Genomic DNA, 22,953 nt, shown 5'->3' on the forward strand with positions numbered 1-22,953 from the left:
CCTACTGCTCCTGCCACCTCTAGTATTTACTCCCACATGATATATGCTCTGTGCTGCAGACAATGTATTCTTTGGAGTTTTGCTCTGGGGATGTGTGTGTGTATGTGTGTGTGTGTGTGTGTGTGTGTGTGTGTGTGCGCACGCGCGCACATGCACATGCACATGCATGTGAACATGCTTGTGTGTGGGTACATGTCCATGTGTGTGCATGTGTGTGTAGAGGCCAGGGTTGCTGTCAACTGTCTTTCTTAATTGCTCCCCACTACATCTACTGGGGCAGGGTCTCTTATTGAACTCACAGCTTATATATTTAGCTATGAGCTTGCCCAGAGATCCCTTGTCCCTGCCTTTACAGTGCTGGGCTTACAGTGGCTGGCCACTCCCACCTGGCAATTCCATGGGTGTTGGGAACCTGAACTCTGGTCCTTCCTTCCTTCCTTCCTTCCTTCCTTCCTTCCTTCCTTCCTTCCTTCCTTCCTTCCTTCCTTCCTTCCTTCCTTCCTTCTTCCCTCTCTCCTTTTCTCCCTCCCTCCCTCCCTTCCTTTCATTTCTTTTTTTTAATTATTACTTTGAATGCGTGCATCAGAGTCTCCGGCCACTGCAAAGGAACTCCAGACATATGTGCCACCTTGTGCATACGGCTTATGAGGGTCCTGGGAATTAAACCTAGGTCCTTTGGCTTTGTAGGTAAGTGCCTTAACCACTAAACTATCTCTCCAGCCACATTTATTCCTTCTTTTATTTCTCTCTCTCTCTCCACATCTTTCTCAGATGGCTTTATTCACCCAGCCATCTCCCCAGTCTTCAAAGTGGTCTTTTAAAACACAAATTAAATGTGGCTTTTCTGCTTTGAATCTTCCAGTGGCTTCTTAACCCTCTGGGAACAAATCCTAGCATCGGGCACAGCCTTGTATGATCTGGCCTTTTCCTATCTCTATAAAATCACTGTTATTCCCTCTTCTCTCACTGAACTCCTGTCATGCTGGTTTCTATTTAGAGTTCTGGGCACATATTCTTTCCATACTTCCCTCTGCCAGGACCTTTCCCTGTAACCTTTTCTCTTATTATGAGGTTGGCTGCCTGTTCTTCATGTCTCAGCTTAAATGCCACTTTGTAGGAGACAATTTTCATGATCTTTTAATTGGAAGAGTCCTCCTTACTCTTGCTATTACTACTGGTCCATTCCTCATTTATTTCTTCAATTGAACATGTCAAAATTTATAATGAAGCATTCATTTATCTCCTTATTTATCATCCTTTCTCACCATTTTAAATTCCAAGAGAGCTTGGAACAGGTTTCAAAGCACTTTTCAGTATCAAGGGCCTAGCAAAGTGCCAGAGAGAATGTGGCTAATCAATACTTATTGAGCACAGAAATATGTGAGGTCCTAAGGGATATCAGAGTATCAGGCAGGGAAGGCTTACAAACACAAACAGCCCCATACACATACATGTAAATGGATGTGGATTTAAAATAAATTAAAAAAAGAAGCCAGGTGTGATGGTGCATTTCTTTAATCCCAGCACTCAGGAGGCCGAGGTAGGAGGATCATATGAATTCAAGGCCAGCCTGAGACTACACAATGAATTCTAGGTCAGCTTGGGCTAGAGAAAGAGCCTACCTTGAAACCCCATTACCTCCCCAAACAAGATAGATATAGTACTCTGGCCAGGTGTGATGGCTCATGTCTTTAATCTCAGTATTCAGGAGACAGAAGTAGGAGAATTGCTGTGAGTTTCAGGGCAACCTGGCACTACAGAGTGAGGAGTGAGTTCCAGGACATCCTGGGCTAGAGTGAGACCCTATGTTTAAAAGCAAAAATAAACAAACAAAAAAGATGTAGTACTATTTGAGTTTTCTCAGAGTTTAACAGTTAAAACAGTCTAAGACAAACTGGCCATAGTGACACATGCCTGTCATCTCAGCACTTTGGAGGAGGAGGCAGAGGCATCAGCATTCAAAGTCAGCCTCAGCTATATAGTGAGTTTGAGGCTAGCATGGGCTACAGGCGACACTATCTCAAAAAAAAAAAAAATATTGGGCATGGTGGGTGGTGCACTCCTTAAATCCCAACACTTGGGAGGCAGAGTAGAAGGATTGCTGTAAGTTCAAGGTCAGCCTGAGACTACATAGTGAATTCCATGTCAGCCTTGGCTACCTCAAAAAACCAAAATCAAATAAAATAATCTAAGTGCCCATGTTGTGGCACAGGCTTGTATAATTTTAGCACTTAGGAGACTTAGGCAGTAGGACTGTGATGAGCTCAAGGGTATCTGGGCTACATAGCGAATTTTAGGACATCCTGAGTGACACAGAGAGACCCTGTGTCAAAAAAAGAGAAAAGAAAAAAAAAATCTAAGGAACATATTTGAAGAGAAAGGTAAGAGGCTATGATGTGAAGGAAGTTTAATATTTAGAATTAAAAGAAGTATATAAGGACGAAGACTTGAGGGAATATGATCAATATCTAAAAACTTGTGAAGAAGCTGGGGTGTAGTTTGGTGGTAGAGACTGTGCCTAGCATGCGCAGTGGCCTGGGTTTGATCCCCAGCACTGCAAGTAAGCAAGCAAACAAACTCTTGTGAAGGGCCAGGATAAGGGTAGTAATCCTTAGATGCTAGAACTTTGTAGGAGGGCTTCCTTGAAACTTGAGATAGATGAATTATTTGTGTTTATAGGTGTCTCCCTTAATAGACTGTGTACTCCTGAAAAACAGATACTTTCATGTCCGTTTTAGGCATTTTAAAAATATGACTCATTTATTCTACTCCACAGGGATAGAAGGCCAAGTCTCCTCATAGAAGGTAGGTAGTAAATATCCTAGACTTTGTGAACACATAGTCTCTGTCATAACTACTCAAGTCTACTGTTGTAGAATAAATAGTAGTCTTAGGCAATATGTATACAATAACACTTTGTTATCAAAAACAGGAGATGGGGGTAAGGCTATAGCACATGTGACCCTCCCACCTCAGGTTCAATCCCCAATATCACAAACAAACAACAAACACTCCAACAACAGCAGGCAGCCATAAGCCAAAGTTGTCTGACCTCTGCAGCATGGAGTGGTTAATGCCAGGCCAAACATAGTCCTTAGCACCATGCTGCAGGAGTCATATGAGTGATGCCCACAGTTTTTGTTTATCAAATGTTAAATTGTATTTTAATTAATTAATTTATTTGTTTTGATTTTTCAAGGTAGGGTCTCACTCTAGCTGAGGCTGGTCTCAAACTCACAGCAATCCTCCCACCTCTGCCTCCTGAGTGCTGGGATTAAAGGTGTGCACCACCATGCCCGGCTAAATTTTATTTTTTGAGAAAGGTCCCTAAACTATGCTGGCCTTGAACTCCCTATGTATCCTAGGATAACCTTGAACTCCCGATCCTCCTGGTTGCACCTCTTCAGTGCTGGGATTACAAGCATGTGCCACTATGCTCAGCATACATGGGACACAGGCTTTTTGCATGCTAGGCAAGCACTCTACCAACTAAACCACATCCCTTAAATGGTGAATTTTAGAACCTTACTTAGGGGTTTATAGAAGAAATCAAGTGTCGAGTATATACCTGCAGAAATGAGTCATAAGTAAAAGGGTACAAAGGGCTCACTGTGAACAATGATGTGGCTCAAAATCTATAGGTGAGTCTGTTTGTGGTGGTTCTATCTAGATTGTATAAGAACAAGTACTGGGGTGAAGCCAGGAGAATCGTAAGTTCAAGGCCATCCTCAGCTACTTAGGAAATTCAATGTCAGCCTGGTCTAGAGAGCATGTCTCTAGAAATAAATAAAATAAGTAAAATAAAAAGGAAGAAAACCCAGCATGTTCGAAGGATGACCCTTTCTTTACTCCCTGATACTCTTCTGTCTGGGAGGACAAGTGCCCTCCATGAAGTGACCCTTGCTGTCACAGACATTGATTGGACTGACTGACAATATTGGGGATAAGAAAATCTGCTGATATATAATTATGGCAAGAGCATGGGGATTTTGACTCAGGTCATTGAAATTTAGTGTTACAAATTTTGTCGTTGTTGTTGTTGTTTTAGGTAGGGTCTCACTCTGGCCCAGGCTGATCTAGAATTCACTATGTAGTACAGTGATCCTCCTACCTCTGCCTCTCAAGTGCTAGGATTAAAAGTGTGTGCCACCATGCCAGGCCAAGTGTTACAAATTTGTATAGTTATTTCAACAGACTGAGTTACTTTATTTTGAGACTGAAAGCATCTACACCCCTCTTGCCAGCAGCAGCAGAGACATGACTACACGCTGTTGCTAGCTAGCAGGGAAAAGTCCAAGGAGAAAGTTAACAAAAGGCCTGCAGTGTCCACTTATCCATGGGGATCTGATCATGCATGATAGTACTGAGAATTTGACTCAGTTACTCCCAGGGTCAACTGAGACCTACAGGAAAAGATGTGTCCCAGACTCACCTTAATGTTCTCTTCCTGCAGGAAGCTGTTATGCTGCTTTAAGTCCAAGTTCTTTCCTCGCTCATATCGAAGCTCTTTTTCTGCAGAGTTAAAAAGAATTTGGAAGCGGTGCAGATTCTGGCGAAGCTGTTGTACTTCCTCCTGCTGCTGGCCTTTCAGCTTTTCTCCAGATATTAGATACTAAAGGAAACATTTTCAAAGAGAAACTCATTTGACAGACTACTGGTCAAACAGAGGTTCAAGCTGTCAGAACCAGAATTGAGTGTGATTGTTCACAAGCAAATGTTTCTGAAGATAGCTTACCTATAATAAATCAAGTTTTTACATTTAAGGTTGGCTGGTAATGATCTGTAATTTAAGAATCTTTACATTACAGTGAAAATACCAGGAAAATTATGGGAACACATGCAATTAGGTATAGACAATCAAATTTATTATTATTATTTTTTATCAATGAAGGCAACAGAACAGATGAATTAGAGTAAAACACCCCTTTCCCTGAGAAGCTCACCGTTTTCCAAGGCTGAATGCATTCCATTGTATAGAGTATAAACATCTCATTATCTTTACCCACTCACCCATGGATGGTCTCTTAGGTGGATTCCATAAGTTGTCCACCATGAATAACAGTGTGATTAAGTGGGAGTGATGATGTCTTTTCAGCCTACTCATTTTAGTCCATTGGATACACGCTCTCAGAAAGGGAATTGATGGATCATATAGTAAAATTGTAATTAAAATATATTTTTATTTATTTACTCAAGTGGGGGTTATATAGAGAGTGAATGGGCATGCCAGGGCCTCCTGCCACTGCAAACTATCTCCAGATGCATGTACCACCTTGTGCATCTGGCTTATGTAGGTACTGAGGAATCAAACCTAGGTTCTTAGGCTTTGTAGACAAGTGTCTTAATTGCTAAGCTATCTTTCCAGGCAAAATTTTAAATTTTTTTAACTTTCAAAAAATTTATTTGAGAGAGAGAGTGGGCTGGGTGTGATGGTGTGTGCCATTAATCCCAGAACTCAGGAAGCAGAAGTAGGAGGATTGCTGTGAGGCCACCCTGAGACTACATAGTGAATTCTAGGTCAGCCTGGGCTAGAGTGAGACCCTACCTCAAAAAAAAAAAAAAAAAAAAAAAAAAAAGGAGAGAGAGAGAATGGGTGCACTAGGTCCTCCTGGACACTGAAAATGAACTCTAGATGCCACCTTGTGTATCTAGCTTTACATAGGTACTGGGGAATGAAACCTGGGTCCTTTAGTTTTGCTGGCAAGCACCTTTGCAAGCATCTTAACTGGTAAGTTATCTCTCCAAACACCCCCCCAATTTTAACTTGAAAAAATTTTATGTATTTTTCAAGGGGTTTGTGAGTGAATAGGCACACCAGGGGCCCTATGTACCGCAAACAAACTCCGGATTAATGTGCCATGTTGTGCATCTGGTTTTATATGGGTACCTGGCTTTGCAAGCATCTTTAATCACTCAGCTATCTCCCCAGACCAATTTTTACTTTTTAAAGATTTTTAATTGTATTTATTTATCTGCAAACAGAGAGAGATAGGAGAGAGAGAGGGTATGGTCATACCAGAGACTCCAACTGCTGCCAATGGATTCCACATGTGCCACTTTGTGCATCTGGCTTTATATGGGAAGTGGGGAATCAAACCTAGGTTGTTAGGCTTTGCAGGCAAGCATCTTAACCACTGAGCAATCTCTCCAGCCCCTGCAGTTTTTAATTTTTTTTTTTTTTGAGTTAGGGTTTCATTCTAGCCAAGGCTGACCTGGAATTCACTATGTAGTCTCAGGGTGGCCTTGAATTTACAGCGATCCTCCTACCTCTGCCTCCCAAGTGTTGGGATTAAAGGTTTGTGCCATCATGCCCAGCTCTGTTTTTTGTTGTTTTTTTTTTTTTAGGTAGGATCTCACTCTATCCCAGGCTGACCCGGAATTCACTATGGAGTCTTAGGGTGGTTTCAAACTCACGGCAATCCTCCTTACCTTGCCTCCCAAGTGCTGGGATTAAAGGCATGTGCCATCACCCCCAGCAATTTTTAATTTTTTGAGGAACCTCCATACTAATTTCCATAATGTTTACAGTAATTTATATTCCCAACAGTGTTCTGAGGTTGCCTTTCATATTTTTACCAACATATCTTTTCTCTTTTTGACAGCAGCTAATCTCAGTGCAATGAGTTGGTATCTCACAGTTTATCTTTGAATTCCTCTCATAGTGATGTTAGCAGTCCTTTCATATTGTTATTGGCCTTTTTAATGTTTTTGTTGTTATTGATGATGTTGATTTTTGTTTTGTGGTAGAGTCTTGCTCTAGCTCAGGCTGACCTGGAATTCACTATGTGACCTCAGGCTGGCCTTGATTAACAGTGATCCTCCTACCTCTGCCTCCAGAGTGCTGGGGATTAAAGGTGTGTGCCACCATGACTGGAGATTTTTTTATATATTTTATTTTTATTTATGTATTTGAGAGATGGAAAGAGGCTGAGCGAGAGAAATAGAGAGAATGGGCATGCCAGAGTTTCCAGCCATTGCAAATGAACTCCAGATGCATGTGCCACCTTGTGCATCTGGCTTATGTGGGTCCTGAGGAATTGAACCAAGGTCCTTTGGTTTTGCAGTAAAGTGCCTTATCCGCTAAGCCATCTCTCTAGCCCCAATTCTTTTTTTTTTGAGACAGGAGCTTCACTCTATAACCCAGGCTGGTCTGGATTTTTGTATGTAGCCCAGGATAGCCCCAAATTTGTGGCTTGCTGAGTGTTGGGATTACAAGTATAAACAACTCAGTCCAGCTGAATAGCTGAATGTCTTCTTCTTCTTCTTCTTTTTTTTTTTTTCGAGGCAGGGTCTCATTCTAGTCTAGGCTGACCTGGAATTCACTATGTAATCTCAGGGTGGCCTTGAACTCACGGTGATCCTCCTACCTCTGCTTCCCAAGTGCTAGGATTAAAGGCATGCACCACCATGCCTGGCTTGAATGTCTTCTTTTGATAAATGTGTTTTCAGGTCATTGGCCCATTTTTGAATGAGGCTATTTATGTTTATGCTGCTGAGTGGCTTGAGTTCCTTTGTGGGGAATTAGTCTCTTACCATATATGCAGTGTGAGGGTATTTTGTCTCCCAATTGTGGTTGTCTCCACTATGCTCATTGTTCCCCTTGCTCTGCCCACAAGCTTGATATAATTCCATTTACCAAGTTTTGCTCTTATTCCCTGTGCCATTTTCAAAAATTCATTTTTCAGACCAATGTCAAACTTCTCCCATGTTTAAAAACTGAGGAATGAATAAATAAAACGGGGGAAATAGGGCTGGAGAGACAGTTCAGGGATTAAGGCACTTGCTTGCAAAGCCCGCTAACCTGGGTTCAATTCCTCAGTACCCACATAAGGCCAGATGCACAAAGTGGAGCATGCATCTGGAGTTCATTTGCAGTGGCTAGAGGGCCTGGCATGCCCATTCTCTCTCTCTCTCTCCCTCCCTCTCTCTCTGCTTGCAAGCCAATTAAAAAATATTTTAAAAATTGTAGTATATAGGCCCAGCATGGTGATAAACACCTTTAATTCCAGCATTCAGGAGGCAGAGGTAGGAGGATCACTGTGAGTTCAAAGCCAACCTGGGACTACACAGTAAGTTTCAGGTCAGCCTGGGATAGAGTGAGACCCTACCTCAAAAAAAAAAAAAAAAACTTCAAGAAGAATGTGGCATATATAAATATATATAATGGAGTACTGTTCAGCTTTTAAAAAGAAGATCTTGACATCTGCCACAAAATAGATGAACTAGGAGGAGGGACAGTGTACTAATTGAAGGGATCTAGGCACAAAATCAACCAGACACGACTTTTCATATCACTTCTGTGTGGAATCTAAACAAATTATAAGCATAAAAGCAGAGAGTAGAATAGTTGTTAATTGAGGCTGAAACAGAGGGTCATGGAATGAAAAGATAGTAGTTAAAGAAAAAAAAAACACTGGGGCTGAAGAGATGGCTTAGTGGTTAAGGTACTTGCTGCAAAGCCTAATGATCCAGATTCAATTCACCAGTACTTAAGTAAAGCCAGATGGACAAGGTGGCACATGCATCTAGAGTTCATTTGCAGTGGCTAGAGGCCCTGGTGCACCCATTCTCTCTATATATATATCTGCCTCTTTCTCTCAGATAAATAATTTTTTAAATGCTTAAAGTAGATTTTTGGTATTCTCACTACACACAAAAATACATGAAGGACCGGGCATGGAGGTGCATGCCTTTAATCCCAGCACTCAGGAGGCAGAGATAGGACGATCACCATGAGTTTGAGGCCAGCCTGAGACTACACAGTGACTTCCAGGTCAGCCTGGGCTAGAGTGAAACCCTACCTTGAACCCCACCCCTGACGAAAAAAAATATATATGAAATTTCAGTGCCAGGGATGGGATACCTTCTAGTGAGTTGTTGGCCAGGGAGGTTCCTGATACTACCCAAAACATGACAGGCCATTGCTAAGGTTCTTGGTTTCCCACCAGAAATAGATGGCAAGACCCTACTGCTGAAGACCAAACATGCTTGGAATGCAAGGTTACTGAGAAATCAAGCTTGAACTGAGTTGAAAACCTCCTCTCTGTGGACCAGTTGACAGAAAGCTGGAAAAAGCTATGCTGCATGAAGTCATCAGAAATGATAAACAGTGGACACTGAAATCCTTAAGTTTGGCCAGCCAGGACAAATGAGCCAATGGGTGCAATAGTGGCGTGTCTGTCATGGGAAAATACAACCACTCTCTAAATGGACTGGAGGCCCACTCCTTGGGAGGTATTGAAATGCCTGGTACTGAAAACCTAGTCTAAAGCCTATGGTGTTGGGCTGGAGAGATGGCTTAGCAGTTAAGGCACATGCCTGCAAAGCCTAAGGACTCAGGTTCAATTCACCAGGTCCCATGTAAGCCAGATGCACATGGTAGTGCATGTGTCTGGAGTTTATTTGCCTTAGTGCACCCATTCTCACTCACTCTCTCTCTGTAATAAATAAATAATAAAATCTTAAAAAAAAAAGCCTATGGCAGCAGAGGTCATGAACCCTAGGGGAGCAACACCTACTGTTGTTTGCATAAATGCATATATTATGTTCACCAAACTGCCTTGTAAGCTCTTTTCTTAATGTTCATACCATATTAATGCTATTTTCACTTTTGGTTAGAGAGAAGCTTCTCTTTTCAGATGGCAGTGACCACTGGGATGACTCAAAAGACACCATAGTGCTGAGAAGAAATGACAGAGGATGTGTTCAGCACTGAAACATCTCTGTCACACCTTCCAAGGCTCAGGGTCCATTGTGGAAGAGGTAGCAGAAAGAATGTAAGAGCCAAAGAAAAGATAGGACTACAATGCAATCTTCCAGACACAAAATGACTTGGATATCCATTACCTCACAGTGCCTGGTACTACCTACACAAGACCCTCATAATAGGAGGAAAAGATGATGACAACAAAGTAAAAGAGAGATTAATTCAGAGAGGGAAGGGATATGATTGAAAGTGGATTTGTAAGGGGAAAAGTGAGAGAGAGAATTATAATGGCTTATTGTCTATGATTATGAAAGTTGTCAATAAAAATAAATAAATGAGGACTAGCTAATTATCACAGTTAACCATTGGTGGTGGTTTGATTCAGGTGTCCCCCATAAACTTAAGTGTTCTGAATGCTAGGTTGCCAGCTCATGAAGATTTGAGAATTAACACTTCCTGGAGGGAGTGTATTGCTGGGGGCGGGCTTATGGGTGTTATAGACAGTTTCCCCTTGCCAGTGTTTGGCACACTCTACTGTTGCTATTGTCCACCTGATGTTGGAGAGGGCGTAATGTCCACCCTCTACTCATGCCTTCATTTTCCCTGTCATCATGGAGCTTTCCCTCAAGCCTGTAAGCCAAAATAACCCTCTTTTACCCCACAAGTTGCTCTTGGTTGGGTGATTTCTACCAGCAATGCAAACCTGACTGCAACACCATTCCACAATATATACACACATCAAAATATCACTTTGTACACCATATATATGGCTTTTGAGATTTTTGTGTGTATGAATTTTTTTTGTTTTTGGTTCTCTTTTTGGATTTTTAAATTTATTCATTTATTTGAGAGAGAAAGAGAGAGAGAGAGAGAAAATGGGTGCACCTGGATCTTCAGCTGCTGCAAACAAACTCCTGATGCATGTGCCACCTTGTGCATCTGGGTTACGCAGGTCCTAGGAAATTTAACCTGGGGTCCTTTGGTTTTGCAGGAGAATGCCTTAACCACTAAGCTATCTCTCCAGCCCTCTTTTTGGATTTACTTTTCAAGGTAGGGTCTTACTCTAGCTCAGGCTGACCTGGAATTCGCTATGTAGTCTTAGGGTGGCCTTGAACTCAAAGCAATCCTCCTACCTCTCTCTGCCTCCCAAGGGCTGGGATTAAAGACATGTGCCACCACACCCAGCTCTCTTTTTGGATTTTTAAAAAATATTTTTATTGGGCTGGAGAGATGGTTTAGCAGTTAAGGCACTCGCCTCTGAAGCCTAAGGACCCAAATTTGACTCCCAGAATCCACGCAAGCCAATCGCAGAAGGTGACACAAGCATACGGTCGTGCATATGCACAAGATGGCACATGCGTCTGGAGTTCAATTGCAATGGCTGGAGGCTCTGGCACACCCATTCTCTTTCTCATATAAAAGTTAAAAATATTTTTATTTATTTGCGTGGTGAGAGAGGAAAGGAAAGAAAGATAATGGGTTTACCAGGGCCTCTAGCCACTGCAAATGAACTCCAGATGCATCCACCATTTTGCACATCCATCCAGCTTTATGTGGGTACTAGGGAATCAAACCTGGATCATTTGGCTTTGCAGGCAAGCACCTTAACCACTGAGACATCTTCCCAGCCCTCTTTTTGGATTTTTTTTTTTAATTTGTTTTTTGAGGTAGGATCTTACTCTAGCTCAGGCTGACCTGGAATTCACTCTGTAGTCTTAGGGTGGCCTTGAATTCATGGTGATTCTCCTACCTCGGCCTCCCGAGTGCTGGGGCTAAAGGTGTGCACCACTATGCCTGGCTTCTTTTTGGATTGTTTTTTCAAGGTAGGGTTTCATGCTGGTCCAGGCAGACCCGGAATTCACTATGTAGTCTCAGGGTGGCCTCGAACTCTCAGTGACCCTCCTACCTCTTCCTCCTGAGTGCTGGGATTAAAGGCGTGCGCCACCATGCCCGGTTCCTTTTTGGATTTTTGAGACAGAGTCTGACTTTATAGGCTAGGCTGTGCTAGAACCCACTATGTAGCCCAGGATGGCCTCAAATTCACAGTGATCCTTCTTCCTCAGCCTTTTGAATGTTAGGATTACAGTTGTGAATGACCATGGCTGGCTGTTTTTTGGTTTTTGTTTTATTATTATTATTTATTTGAGAGAGAGAATAGGCACACCTGGGCCTCCAGCCACTACAAATGAACTCCAAATGCATGCACTATCTTGTGCATCTGGCTTACGTGGGTCCTGGGGAATCGACCCGAGGTCCTTTGGCTTTGCAGGCCTTAACTGCTAAGCCATCTCTCCAGCCCTATTTTGTTTTTTGAGATAAAGTTTTACTAAGTGGCCCAGGCCCAGAATTCAAAATTCTCCTGCCTTTTCTTCCTGAGTGCTGGGATTACAATGTGAGCCATCATGCCCAGCAAGACAAATTTTATAGACAATTAAAGCTGAAAAATACTCATGTAATGAACAATAACACCTCACCCTCCTATCAGGCAATAATTTGCAATAGCTCCCTTAATTAAGAAGTAGTCATTAGGATTTTCTATAATTCATGGTCATTATAGGAAAAATCGCTGAACAACCCTAGAACTATTTGTGCTCATACAAAGTGGCTATTTTCCCAGGTTGCCTTAGGATTTTTGTGTTTCATAGCTTTGCAGTTTCTTGTTAGGTTTTGAGAAATGGTTTTACAAGTAATGGGAAAAGATAAATTGAAATTTACTATATTAACAAGCCATTATTTTTCAGATTCTAACTTGTATGCACTAAATGCACACATACCCTTTTAAAATCCTAAGCAAAGATTTTATAATCTTAGCTGTGCATGGTGTAAAGGTTTAATGGCATTACACATACCTGCAATGTCAGCACTGAAGAGGCCAAGGCAGGAGGACTGTGAGTTCCAGGACAGCCAACACTACCCTATAAGACCCTGTCCCCAAATTATTACTATCTCTCCTCTTCCTTCTTCCTCCTCACAATGATATTAAAAATGATGTCTATTATCTCAATATAATCAAGGCTATTTTTGACTACAGCCAACATAATATTAAATAGGGAAAAACTTGAAACTTTTCCACTAAATTCAGGAACAAGACAAGGGTGTCCACTGTCCCCACTTTTATTTAATATAGAACTGGAAGTCTTAGCTGTACCAATAAGGCAAGAGATACTCATAAAAGGGACACAAATTGGAAAGAAAGAGATCAAATTATCATTATTTTCAGATGATACGATTCTATACATAAAGGGCCCTAAAGACTCTACCAGCCAACTGTTAGAGCTGATAAACACTTTTTGCAATGTAGCAGGATACAAAATAAACTCACCGAAATCAGTAGCTTTCTTATATACTAACAACAAACAGGAGGAGGATGAAATCAGGGAATCTCTCCCATTCATAATTGTCTCAAAATAAATAAATAAATAAAGTACCTTGGAATAAACCTAATCAAGGAAGTGAAGGATCCCTACAATGAGAACTTTAACACACTCAAGCGAGAAATTGCAGAAGACACAGGAAATGGAAAGACATGTTCTTGGATTAGAAGAATCAATACTGTGAAAATATCAATCTTACCAAAAGCAATCTACACATTTAATGCAATCCTCATTAAAATTCCAATGGCATTCTTCACACAAATAGAACAAACAATCCTGAAATTCACCTGGAAGCACAAAAAAACCTTGAATAGCCTAAACAATTCTGAGCAACAAAAGTAAGGGTGGTGGTATCACTATACCCGATTTTAAGCTATATTACAAAGCCACAGTAACAAAAACAGCATGGTACTGGCAGAAGGACAGACACGTAGATCAATGGGGCAGAACAGAGGACTCCAATGTTAATCCAGGCAGCTACAGCCATCTGATTTTTGACAAAAATGCCAAATATTTTCATTGGAGCAATGACAACCTCTTCAACAAGTGGTGCTGGGAAAACTGGATATTTATATGTAAAAGATGAAAATATATCCTTGATTTCTCCATGCACAAGAATCAAGTCCAAATGGATCAGGGACCTTAATATCAGACCTGAAACTGAAATTGATAGAGGAAAACGTAGGGGAAACCCTTCAACATATTGGCAGAGGCAATGACTTTCTGAATATAACCCCAATTGCTTAGGAAATAAAACTACTAATAAACCACTGGGATCTCATAAAATCACAAAGGTTTTGCAGAGCAAAGGATACTGTGAATAGAATAGAGACAACCTACAGAATGGGAGATAATCTTTGCCAGCTATACATTTGACAGAGGATTAATACTCAGAATATACAAAGAACTCAAAAAACAAATCAATATGAAATCAAAAAACCCAACTAAAAAATGAGCTATGGAGCCAGGCATGGTGGTGCACACCTTTAATCCCAACACTCGGAAGGCAAAGGTAGGAGGATCGCCATGAGTATAATTTGAGGCCACCCCAAGATTACACAGGGAATTCCTGGGCTAAAGCGAGATCCTACCTCAAAAAACAAAAACAAGGGCTGGAGAGATGGCTTAGCAGTTAAACGCTTGCCTGTGAAGCCTAAGGACCCCGGTTCGAGGCTCGGTTCCCCAGGTCCCACGTTAGCCAGATGCACAAGGGGGCGCACGCGTCTGGAGTTCGTTTGCAGAGGCTGGAAGCCCTGGTGCGCCCATTCTCTCTCTCTCCCTCCACCTGTCTTTCTCTCTATGTCTGTCGCTCTCAAATAAATAAATAAAAAATGAACAAAAAAAATTTAAAGATAAAAAACAAAAACAAAACAAAAAAAGGGCTATGGAACTAAATAGAGAGTTCTTATTGGAAGAAATACAGATGGCACATAAACATCTAAAAAAGTTTTCTACATCCTTAGCCATCAGGGAAATGCAAATTAAAACTACTTTGAGATTCCATCTCACTCCTGTCAGAATGGCTACCATCAAGAAAACAAATGACAATAAATGTTGGCAAGGATGTGGAAAAAGGGGAACCCTTCTACATTGTTGGTGGGAATGTAATCTGGTATAGCCATTGTGGAAATCAATGTGGAGGTTCTCGAGACAACTAAAAAGATTTACCATATGACCCTACTATAGTCCTCCTAGGCATATAGCATAATGACTCTTCTCACTACTTTAGAGATACTTGTTTATTTTATTTTATTTTTTTGCCTTTTAAAGATAATTTTATTTGAGTGGTTCTTACAAAGATTGTTGCAATATGAAAGTCATTTGTTTGATAGAAATATCAAGCTGTCTTGTCAAACACACTGAAGTAACCCAAAAATATATTTCAGAGCTCACAGAGCTTAAAAAGAGCAGATTATATGCAACCAGACAAAACCTATTTCTGCATTTTCTAGTTCTTGCCCAGACTGCTCCACTCACCACACTGTTACTAACATCTTCAGGAAATACAGGGATCATTTTGTTTGGAATCTTAAGACACACCAGAGCACAGTATTTACAAAGAAACTTTTACAGATACATTAATTGAAAAGTTACCATCAAGAAATATAATTTTTAAATCTCCCTTTGTTGCCAAATGATCAGAATGCAAGGTGAGATGTCAAACAGCCCTTTAGCTGCCTAGAATTTCCATACACTTTTGTGTATTTGAGAAACCTCTGCAAAACCAAGAGCCAAATAACATCATGAAATGAAATTTGTGTAAAAAGTTAAGCTTCTGAACATTAAAAATATTACATACCTGTCTGCCTTTTCACAATAAGCACATTTGTTCACCTAGAGCTATTCCTATATATCCTTAAATGTAATTTTCTACATGAACATTTAAAGGCAGATCAAGAGAACTGGGAACTGCTAGTTAGGAAGAATGAGCACACTTGCATTCCTGTTAACATTTTTATTTTTCAAGGTAACAGGAATTGTATACAAATGACAGTAGACTCTTGTCTCTTTATTATCTAAATAAAAGATAACTCAAGATGAATTCTCAAGGAAAAATAAGCTATGTACATAAGGACTGTGTCTTTCTTCATCGTCTACTTGGAACTAGAAGTTGTGTTGCTGTCATAGAATCAGGAAAGAGGTTGTGGTAGGTTGGAAGAGGTACATATGCTGCTGTTATCATTTTACCAGCAAACCACCTGCCATGCAATGCACTGACAGCAGCAATAGCTGCAGCAATTGATGGGCACTTCATATACACATTGCCCTGAGCTGAATTTTTGTCAATGTAAATATGAATGACTCCTCCGTGTTTATTACATTCTTCAATTACATCATCCTTAGTCTCTGTATCCCACCCAACTTCTTCTGTTTGAGGATTAAACATGTTAGAAAGTTGGAAACACTGTGTTGCAAGTGGTTGAACAGAGGCAGCTGCAGCTAAGGCTGAAGCTTCAGTCTGTTGGGAAAGTTGTGTTTGCAAATCTGCCACAGCACCAAATGCCAAGGAGCCACTCATCTGTAAAGCTTGTTGTGCTGCTGGTGGAATCTGCAAACCAGTTCCTTCTGCAAGTCTTGCCATTAATCGGAGGCGACCAGTTGTTCCCAAGTCAATTCCAGTCCTTTCTAGCTTATCACTGTCCAAAAATGAACTAACACTAGATGCATTAGTACGTTCAGTAACATGATCAACTTTCATGGGTCTCCCAGCCAGTTCAAATCCATTAAGTTGTTCCAAAGCTTTTTTGGCACATTCTGAGTCAGAAAACATGATAAATCCATATACCTTAGATCGACCTGTTTCACTATCCATCATGAGTTGGATACTTTCGATCCTTCCAAAAGGCTCAAAGATACCCCGAAGCATATCTTCGGTTATATTAAAGTGCAATGAGCCCACATAAAGCCTCATAGGTCCAGCACTTCCCTTTTGTAAATTGTTTGCCATTGCTGCAGCTCTATTTTTTTCTGCCTGTGATGCTTGTACTATGATTGGCACTCCTAAAACTCATTGGCCAGTTAATCCTATTGCTAGAGGCACTGAGCTGACATCAACAAACTCCACCTAGGCAATCCCTTTGGAACGTCTTGAATTTCTGTCAGAAATCATCCTGACATCTGAACCTTTCCTATAGTAGAGACAAACTCTTCCAAATCCCTTGGTCGAATTCTTGCGGCCAGCTGCATACAGAAAACTGTCCTTGCATCTCTTTCTTCAGGAGTCAAATTATCAATAGGTTCTCTCACAGGGCTCTTGTCTTTTCTGAATGGACTTTTGCTTCGGGAACGTCGTCTTAGTTTGATGCTATGAGGCAACCCAATCTTTCCTTGGATGGCACTGTTAACTTTTGGTCCGGCGTAGGGCCTTCTGTAGCGGCCTCAGAATCTGCAATCTTGACTTCGTGAGCAACTTCGTCTCCTTTCTTTGCTTCTACTTCGTTTCCGTTCACAGCTTTTACTCTTTTTTCTTACTCTATCTCTACTTCGCTTCCGTTCCTTACTTTTGCTTCTCTTTTGCTCATGACTACGACTTCTGCTCTTGCTCTTTTTTCTCCTTCTGGAATCTTGAAACCCACACTCCAATCACAAGGAGATGTAGAGCTTTCCAAGGAGGCAGAAACTTTGGCTAAAATTTCAAGATAATCCACCTGACTGTCAGAAATATATGCTAAGTAGCACATGACAGAAAATTAGGCTACACTCATTATTTATATAGAAGTCAAAGTTATGCCAATGCTCAGAATGGCAACAGTTAACACTCCAACTTTGTTGTCTCAAAAACCTGACATTATCTTTCAAAAAGAATTCTGTGAGGTGGCTAACACTAAAAGTTGTATTTATAATTAATTCAAATCAAGGGATAAGGAAGAATTCCATCCCCTAAAAATAAAAACAAAACAAAACAAACAATAACAACAACAAAAGAACAAAGAAAGCTGTTGCTCTGCTCAAAGATGGATGACTATTTCCTCTTAAAGTCTTGGTAGACTATTTGCAAACAAGTCCCCTCCTACATCTGAAGGCAACCCCAATCAGGTAAAAAGACAGCATAATAAAATATTCAGAAAATACATTCTTCCGTGATAAAAGCCCATGCAAAAGATTAAGGGTGCAAGAAACTAGTATACTTCTCTACAACAAATTCCAGCTTCAACAAACATTTGACAACTAAAGAAATGGTTATCAAAATCCATTCTAATAGTCAAATCCTGTTACAACTTAAATGGGACTTTCCAAAGTCTTTAGTGGCAGTGGAATTTTGTACTGAACATCATTGAAGTAAATGGTCCACTGGGCTGGGCCTTTAGACTTTTTGGTTATATGGCCTCTCCTGTAAAGGTGTTTTGCTATAACTGGATTTGACCTCTTCCATGTAAGAAGTTCTAAATTTTAAATGCAAAGTATTTTTTTGCTACGTTCTTCATGGCTGTTAGCGCTGCTCAACTTGTTCTCATCCTTATGATTGACAGTTCGCACTGGAATCAAAGGTGAATTCATGGGAGTAGAGGTGAGATATCATTAGGCAAGTCTTCTTATAAGGGGCCTCAAGCATTGCTTCAATATCAATATCGTCTGCCATTTTCTCTTAACACCTGTGCGAGTTTTCGAGCACCTGTGATTGGCTAGGTGAAGTCTGCTTCTGCAGCAGCAGCTGCTACTGATAAACCCCTAGGCCCAGGCCGCAGCACTGCCCAACCCAAATATCGGGCTCCTAGGGCGTCAAGGCCCAGGCAAATATTCACCAATACATACCTAGAGATACTTGTTTATTGCTGCTCCATTCACAATAGCTAGAAAATGGAGCCAGCCTAGATGTCTATCCACAGATGAATAGATAATAAAGATGTGGTACATTTACACAATAGAGTAATATTTAGCTGTAAAGAAAAATGAAATTTGTAGGGAAATGGATGGATCTGGAAAGGATTATACTGAGTGAGGTAACCCAGGCCCAGAAAGCCAAATGTTGCATGTTCTCTCTCATATGTGGATCCTAGCTACAATTGTTTATACTTGTGTGTGTAACAGAGGCCAGTAAGCTGGAAAAAGGCTATAAGGGAGGGAGGAGAAGGAAGGACTTTAGGGGATGGTATTTGTATGTAAGTAAGTAGAAGAACAGATTATAGGGAGTGGAATGACCTAAGTAAGGCCAGGGAAAGAGATTATAAGAAGGGTTGGGGGAGGGTCAATCACAATTCAAGATATTCTGAATAAGAAATATGAAAGCCTACTTCTTTGGATAATGGCACACCCAGAAGCCATAGATTGCTACTAGAAAATTTTCAGGGCCAGGGATGGGATGCCTTCCAGTAAGCTGTTCACCAGGGAGGTCCCTGCTGCCTCCAAAACATTACAGGCTATTGCCAAGGCCCTTGGTTCCCCACCAATAACAGATGGTAAGACCCTAATGCTGGATACATCACATGTCTGGGCAGCAAGGTCACTGAGAAATCTAGCTGGGGTTGAGCTGAAAACCTTCTCCCTGTAGACCAGCCAACTGAAAGCTGGAAAAAGCTGTACTGCATGCAGCCCAATGGGAGACAGAGCCATCAGAGGTGAAAACAGTAGACCCTGGAAGCCTCAAGTTTGGCCAGACAGGCCAAATGACCAAATAGGTACAATAGTGGCATGCCTGCTCTGGGGGAAACCAAGTGCTCTCTAACTGAACTAGAGGCCTGCTTTATGGGATGGAATACATGCCTGGTACTGAAAACCTAATCAAAAGCTTATGATAGGGGAGGTCCTGTGCATTAGGGATGTAAAGCCCATTCTTGTCTGATTAAATGCATATATTATGCTCACCAAACTGCCCTGAAAGCACTACACTTAGTATTCATATTCATATATTAATGCTACTCTCACTTGTGGTTAGAGGAGCATCTCTTTTTAGATGGCAGTGACCTTGGGGTGACTCAAAAGGTACCACAGTACTGAGAAGAAGAAGGAGGAGGAGTGTCCAGCACTGAAACTTCTCTATCACACCCTCCAAGACTCAGGATCTACTGTGGAAGAGGTGGTGGAAAGAATATAAGAGCCCAAAGAAAAGTACCACTCCTGTTAGGAAATTTGCAGAAAAATGGATGGATCTGGAAAGGATTATACTAAGTGAGGTAACCCAGGCCCAGAAAGCCAAGCACCACATGTTCTCCCTCATATGTGGATCCTAGCTACAGATGATTGGGCTTCTGTGTGAGAAGGAAAATACTTAGTAGCAGAGGCCAGTAAATTAAAAAGGAGATATAAAGGGAAGAGAAAGGAAGGGAGGAGGGTACTTAATAGGTTGGTATTGTATATATGTAACTACAATGATTGAGATGGGGAGGTAATATGATGGAGAATGGAATTTCAAAGGGGAAAGTGCGGTGTGGGAGGGAGGGTATTACCATGGGATATTTTTTATAATCATGGAAAATGTTAATAAAAATTGTGAAAAGAAAACAGAAAAAAGAAAAAGAAAAGCACCACTCCTTACAGTGCAACTGCCCAGACGAAAATTGGCCTTGATATCCCTGACTTTGCATGCCTAGCAATATGTTCACAAGACCCTCATAATAGGAGAAAAAGACAATGACATCAAAATAAGAGACTAATGGAGAGAGGGAGGGGATATGATATAAAGCAGAGTTGTAAGGGGAAAATGAGGGAGGGGAGAGAAATATCATGGCTTATTGTCTGTAAGTACAGAAGCTGTCAATAAAAAATTAAAAAGAAAATAAAATGATGTCTATATGCCCAGGTAATACAAGGGAATAGACCTAGAGCATGTGTTTGCAGCACCTACCTGGGTGCTGCTGTCATCTGAACTAACACAGCTCTGGGACCGAAGGCTTGGGTCTTCTCCAGGCTTCACAGCTTCCTTGGGTTTCATGGCCAACTGTTGTTCGTCACCTTTCTTGTCTCCATCCTGCTGTGAGGCCTCCTTCTGCCCCTCTCTTGGAAAAGTGCCCTCCTTTACTGTCTCCCCTGCAACGTCCTTCTGCTGACCGTCTCCTGACTCAGAACTGGGCACACATTTGACAATAAAAACTATCAAAAGCATTCTCATAGCAAATAGGGAAGAAAAAAAATCATATACTGTAAGATTTTTTTGTTTTATTGAGGTAGGGTTTCACTCTAGCCCAGGCTGATCTGGAATTCACTATGTTGTCTCAAGGTAGCCTCAAACTCATAACAATCCTCCTACCTCTGCCTCCCGAGTGCTGGGACTAAAGGCATGTAGCACCTTGCCTGGCATTTACTGTAAGATTTTTTAAAGCTTTTTTTTTTTTTTAACATAAAGCCAGATACACAAGGTGGCTAGAGGCCCTGGCATGCCCGTTCTCTCTCTTTGCCTCTTTGTCTCTTTTCTCTCTCTCTCTCAAATAAATAAATAAATAAAAATTTAAAAAGAATGAAAATGGATACCAATTGAGGAAGACACCTGATGTATGCCTCTAGCCTCCATGTGTACACATACCCCACACACATGTGCACACACACGAACATCAAATACATAAGCAAAATGAAGAGAAAGAAAAAGTAGTAATACTGTTATATATATACCTTAATTGTTATTATAATATACATTTTATTTATTTATTTGAGAGAGAGAGAGAATGAATGGGAATGGGAGTGCCAGGGCCTGCAGCTGCTGCAAACGAACTCCAGACACATGTGCCACCTTGTGCATCTGGCTTATATGGGTCCTACGGTGTAAAATCTGGGTCCTTTGGCTTTGCAGGCAAGTGCCTTAACCACTAAGCAATCTCTTCAGCCCTATACCTTAATTATTAATGTACATAACAACATTATGTATTGTTTAAAAGTTGTGTGGGCAAAAGTGAACTACCCACTAAAAATAATACAGAGCTGTGAACATGTCCTCCAGCGAGAATACCAGCACTGAAGAACTAGAAAACCCATGTCCTTCCTGTTATTCTATAACAAAAGCACTATAAACAACATAGTCCAATACCTTAAAGAACCTTAAAATACAATAGAAGACATAAACTACAAGAAAGTTTCAATTTGGGGACTGGAGAGATGATTCAACAGTTAAAGCACTTGCTTACAGAGCCTAATGGCCTGGATTCAATTCCCTGGTGCCCATGTAAGGCCAGATGTACAAAGTGGTACATGCATCTGGAGGTTTCCACCCCCCCCCCCCAGTGGCAAGAGGGCCAGGAGTAACCATTCCTTGTCTCTCTCTGCTTGCAAATAAAGGGTCAGTTTGGAGGCCAGGGATACAGCTCAGTTGGTAGAGTGCTTGCCTTGCATGAAACCATGACTTCAATCCCCAGCACAACAAAAAAGGTATGTGCATGTTTCTATATGCATGAGCCCACGCTAGGTGCATGTGCAGTACCAATTTCTATTTGTCTTCAGTGGAGGACTGTAGTTATGACTTTGACACCTTCACTCCATCCTGGAAGATTGCAAGGTCCATGCAGATCACTCACCAATGACAGATCATCCATTGATACATTAACACTCCTCCCTGTTTCCTTACCTTCGACTTCCCTCTCTCAGTTTGCCAGTTACTCACGTGACCACAACATAGGGTACACCACCACCAGCAGCAGCAGCAGGAGCTGCTGCATTTTTCCCAATGAAATTCTAGAATTAGCTTTCTGGTTTCCAGGATTTTCATTTCATGTAACTTGCTCCCAGTACCATCTTAGTGTCTTCAATTCTATGAACCTTCCCTACTTGTTCTCTTTGCCTGTTTCTTATCCAAACAGAATTTAGAATTTATTATTTTCCTTGTTGGCTAAATAAAATTGTCAACTCTCCTACCAGTTGTCCTTCCACTGCCCTCATGTGGCCAAATCTGGACCTTGGGTTAAATTCAGCACTACCTGTTCTCCCCAGTAGGCTTTCCTCTGTCCTCTGCAGTGATCATCTTGAGCTCTTCCAAATCCTGTATTGGGTCAGACATTTCTAGTCTCTCATTTCAGCAGTTGCCTTGCTCACTTCCTCACAGAGGGCACCCAACAAGTTGTTTGCTTTTCTCTCAAGTTAAAAACCCATCCCCAGCCAGGCATGGGAGCGCACACCTTTAATCCCAGCATTTGGGAGACAGAGGTAGGAGGATCACCATGAGTTCAAGGTCACCCTGAGACTGTATAAGGCATTCCAGGTCAGCCTGAGTTAGAATAAGACCCTACCTCAAGCCTCCCCGCCCCAAGAAAAACCCATCTCCATCCACCCACTTTCTTTCTCTTGTGACAATGTACAACATATTACCTCTGCCTGGCTGGACTCATCCCTTTTGCTGATACTCTGATTTTTTAGTCTATGAATTTAGGGACTCGGTCCCACCAGCATGTAACACACATACACTTCCTCTTGTCTCAGCTGGCTCTAGCTCCATTTCTCTTCTTCCTGCACAAT

The 22,953-nt window shown here is 41.3% G+C and overlaps 1 protein-coding gene and 1 pseudogene across 5 annotated transcripts in view; both read right to left on the reverse strand.

Annotated features, from left to right (window-relative positions):
* Ccdc30 (coiled-coil domain containing 30) overlaps positions 1–22,953 on the reverse strand; it is a 164,646-nt gene that overhangs the window by 58,831 nt on the left and 82,862 nt on the right. For 4 of the 5 annotated variants that reach the window (XM_045149711.1, XM_045149710.1, XM_045149714.1 and 1 more), the window contains 2 exons: positions 20,363–20,582; positions 4,433–4,612 (listed from right to left, as the gene is read on the reverse strand). In XM_045149711.1, coding sequence (XP_045005646.1) covers positions 4,433–4,612; positions 20,363–20,582 — 400 coding nt within the window. The remainder of the gene's footprint in view (positions 1–4,432; positions 4,613–20,362; positions 20,583–22,953) is intronic. The other variant, XM_045149712.1, reaches the window with a different exon arrangement.
* On the reverse strand, positions 15,563–18,174 carry LOC123460754 (annotated as a pseudogene).

This window comes from Jaculus jaculus, chromosome 5 (assembly GCF_020740685.1).
Source record: "Jaculus jaculus isolate mJacJac1 chromosome 5, mJacJac1.mat.Y.cur, whole genome shotgun sequence".
NCBI classification, from domain to species: Eukaryota; Metazoa; Chordata; class Mammalia; order Rodentia; family Dipodidae; genus Jaculus; species Jaculus jaculus.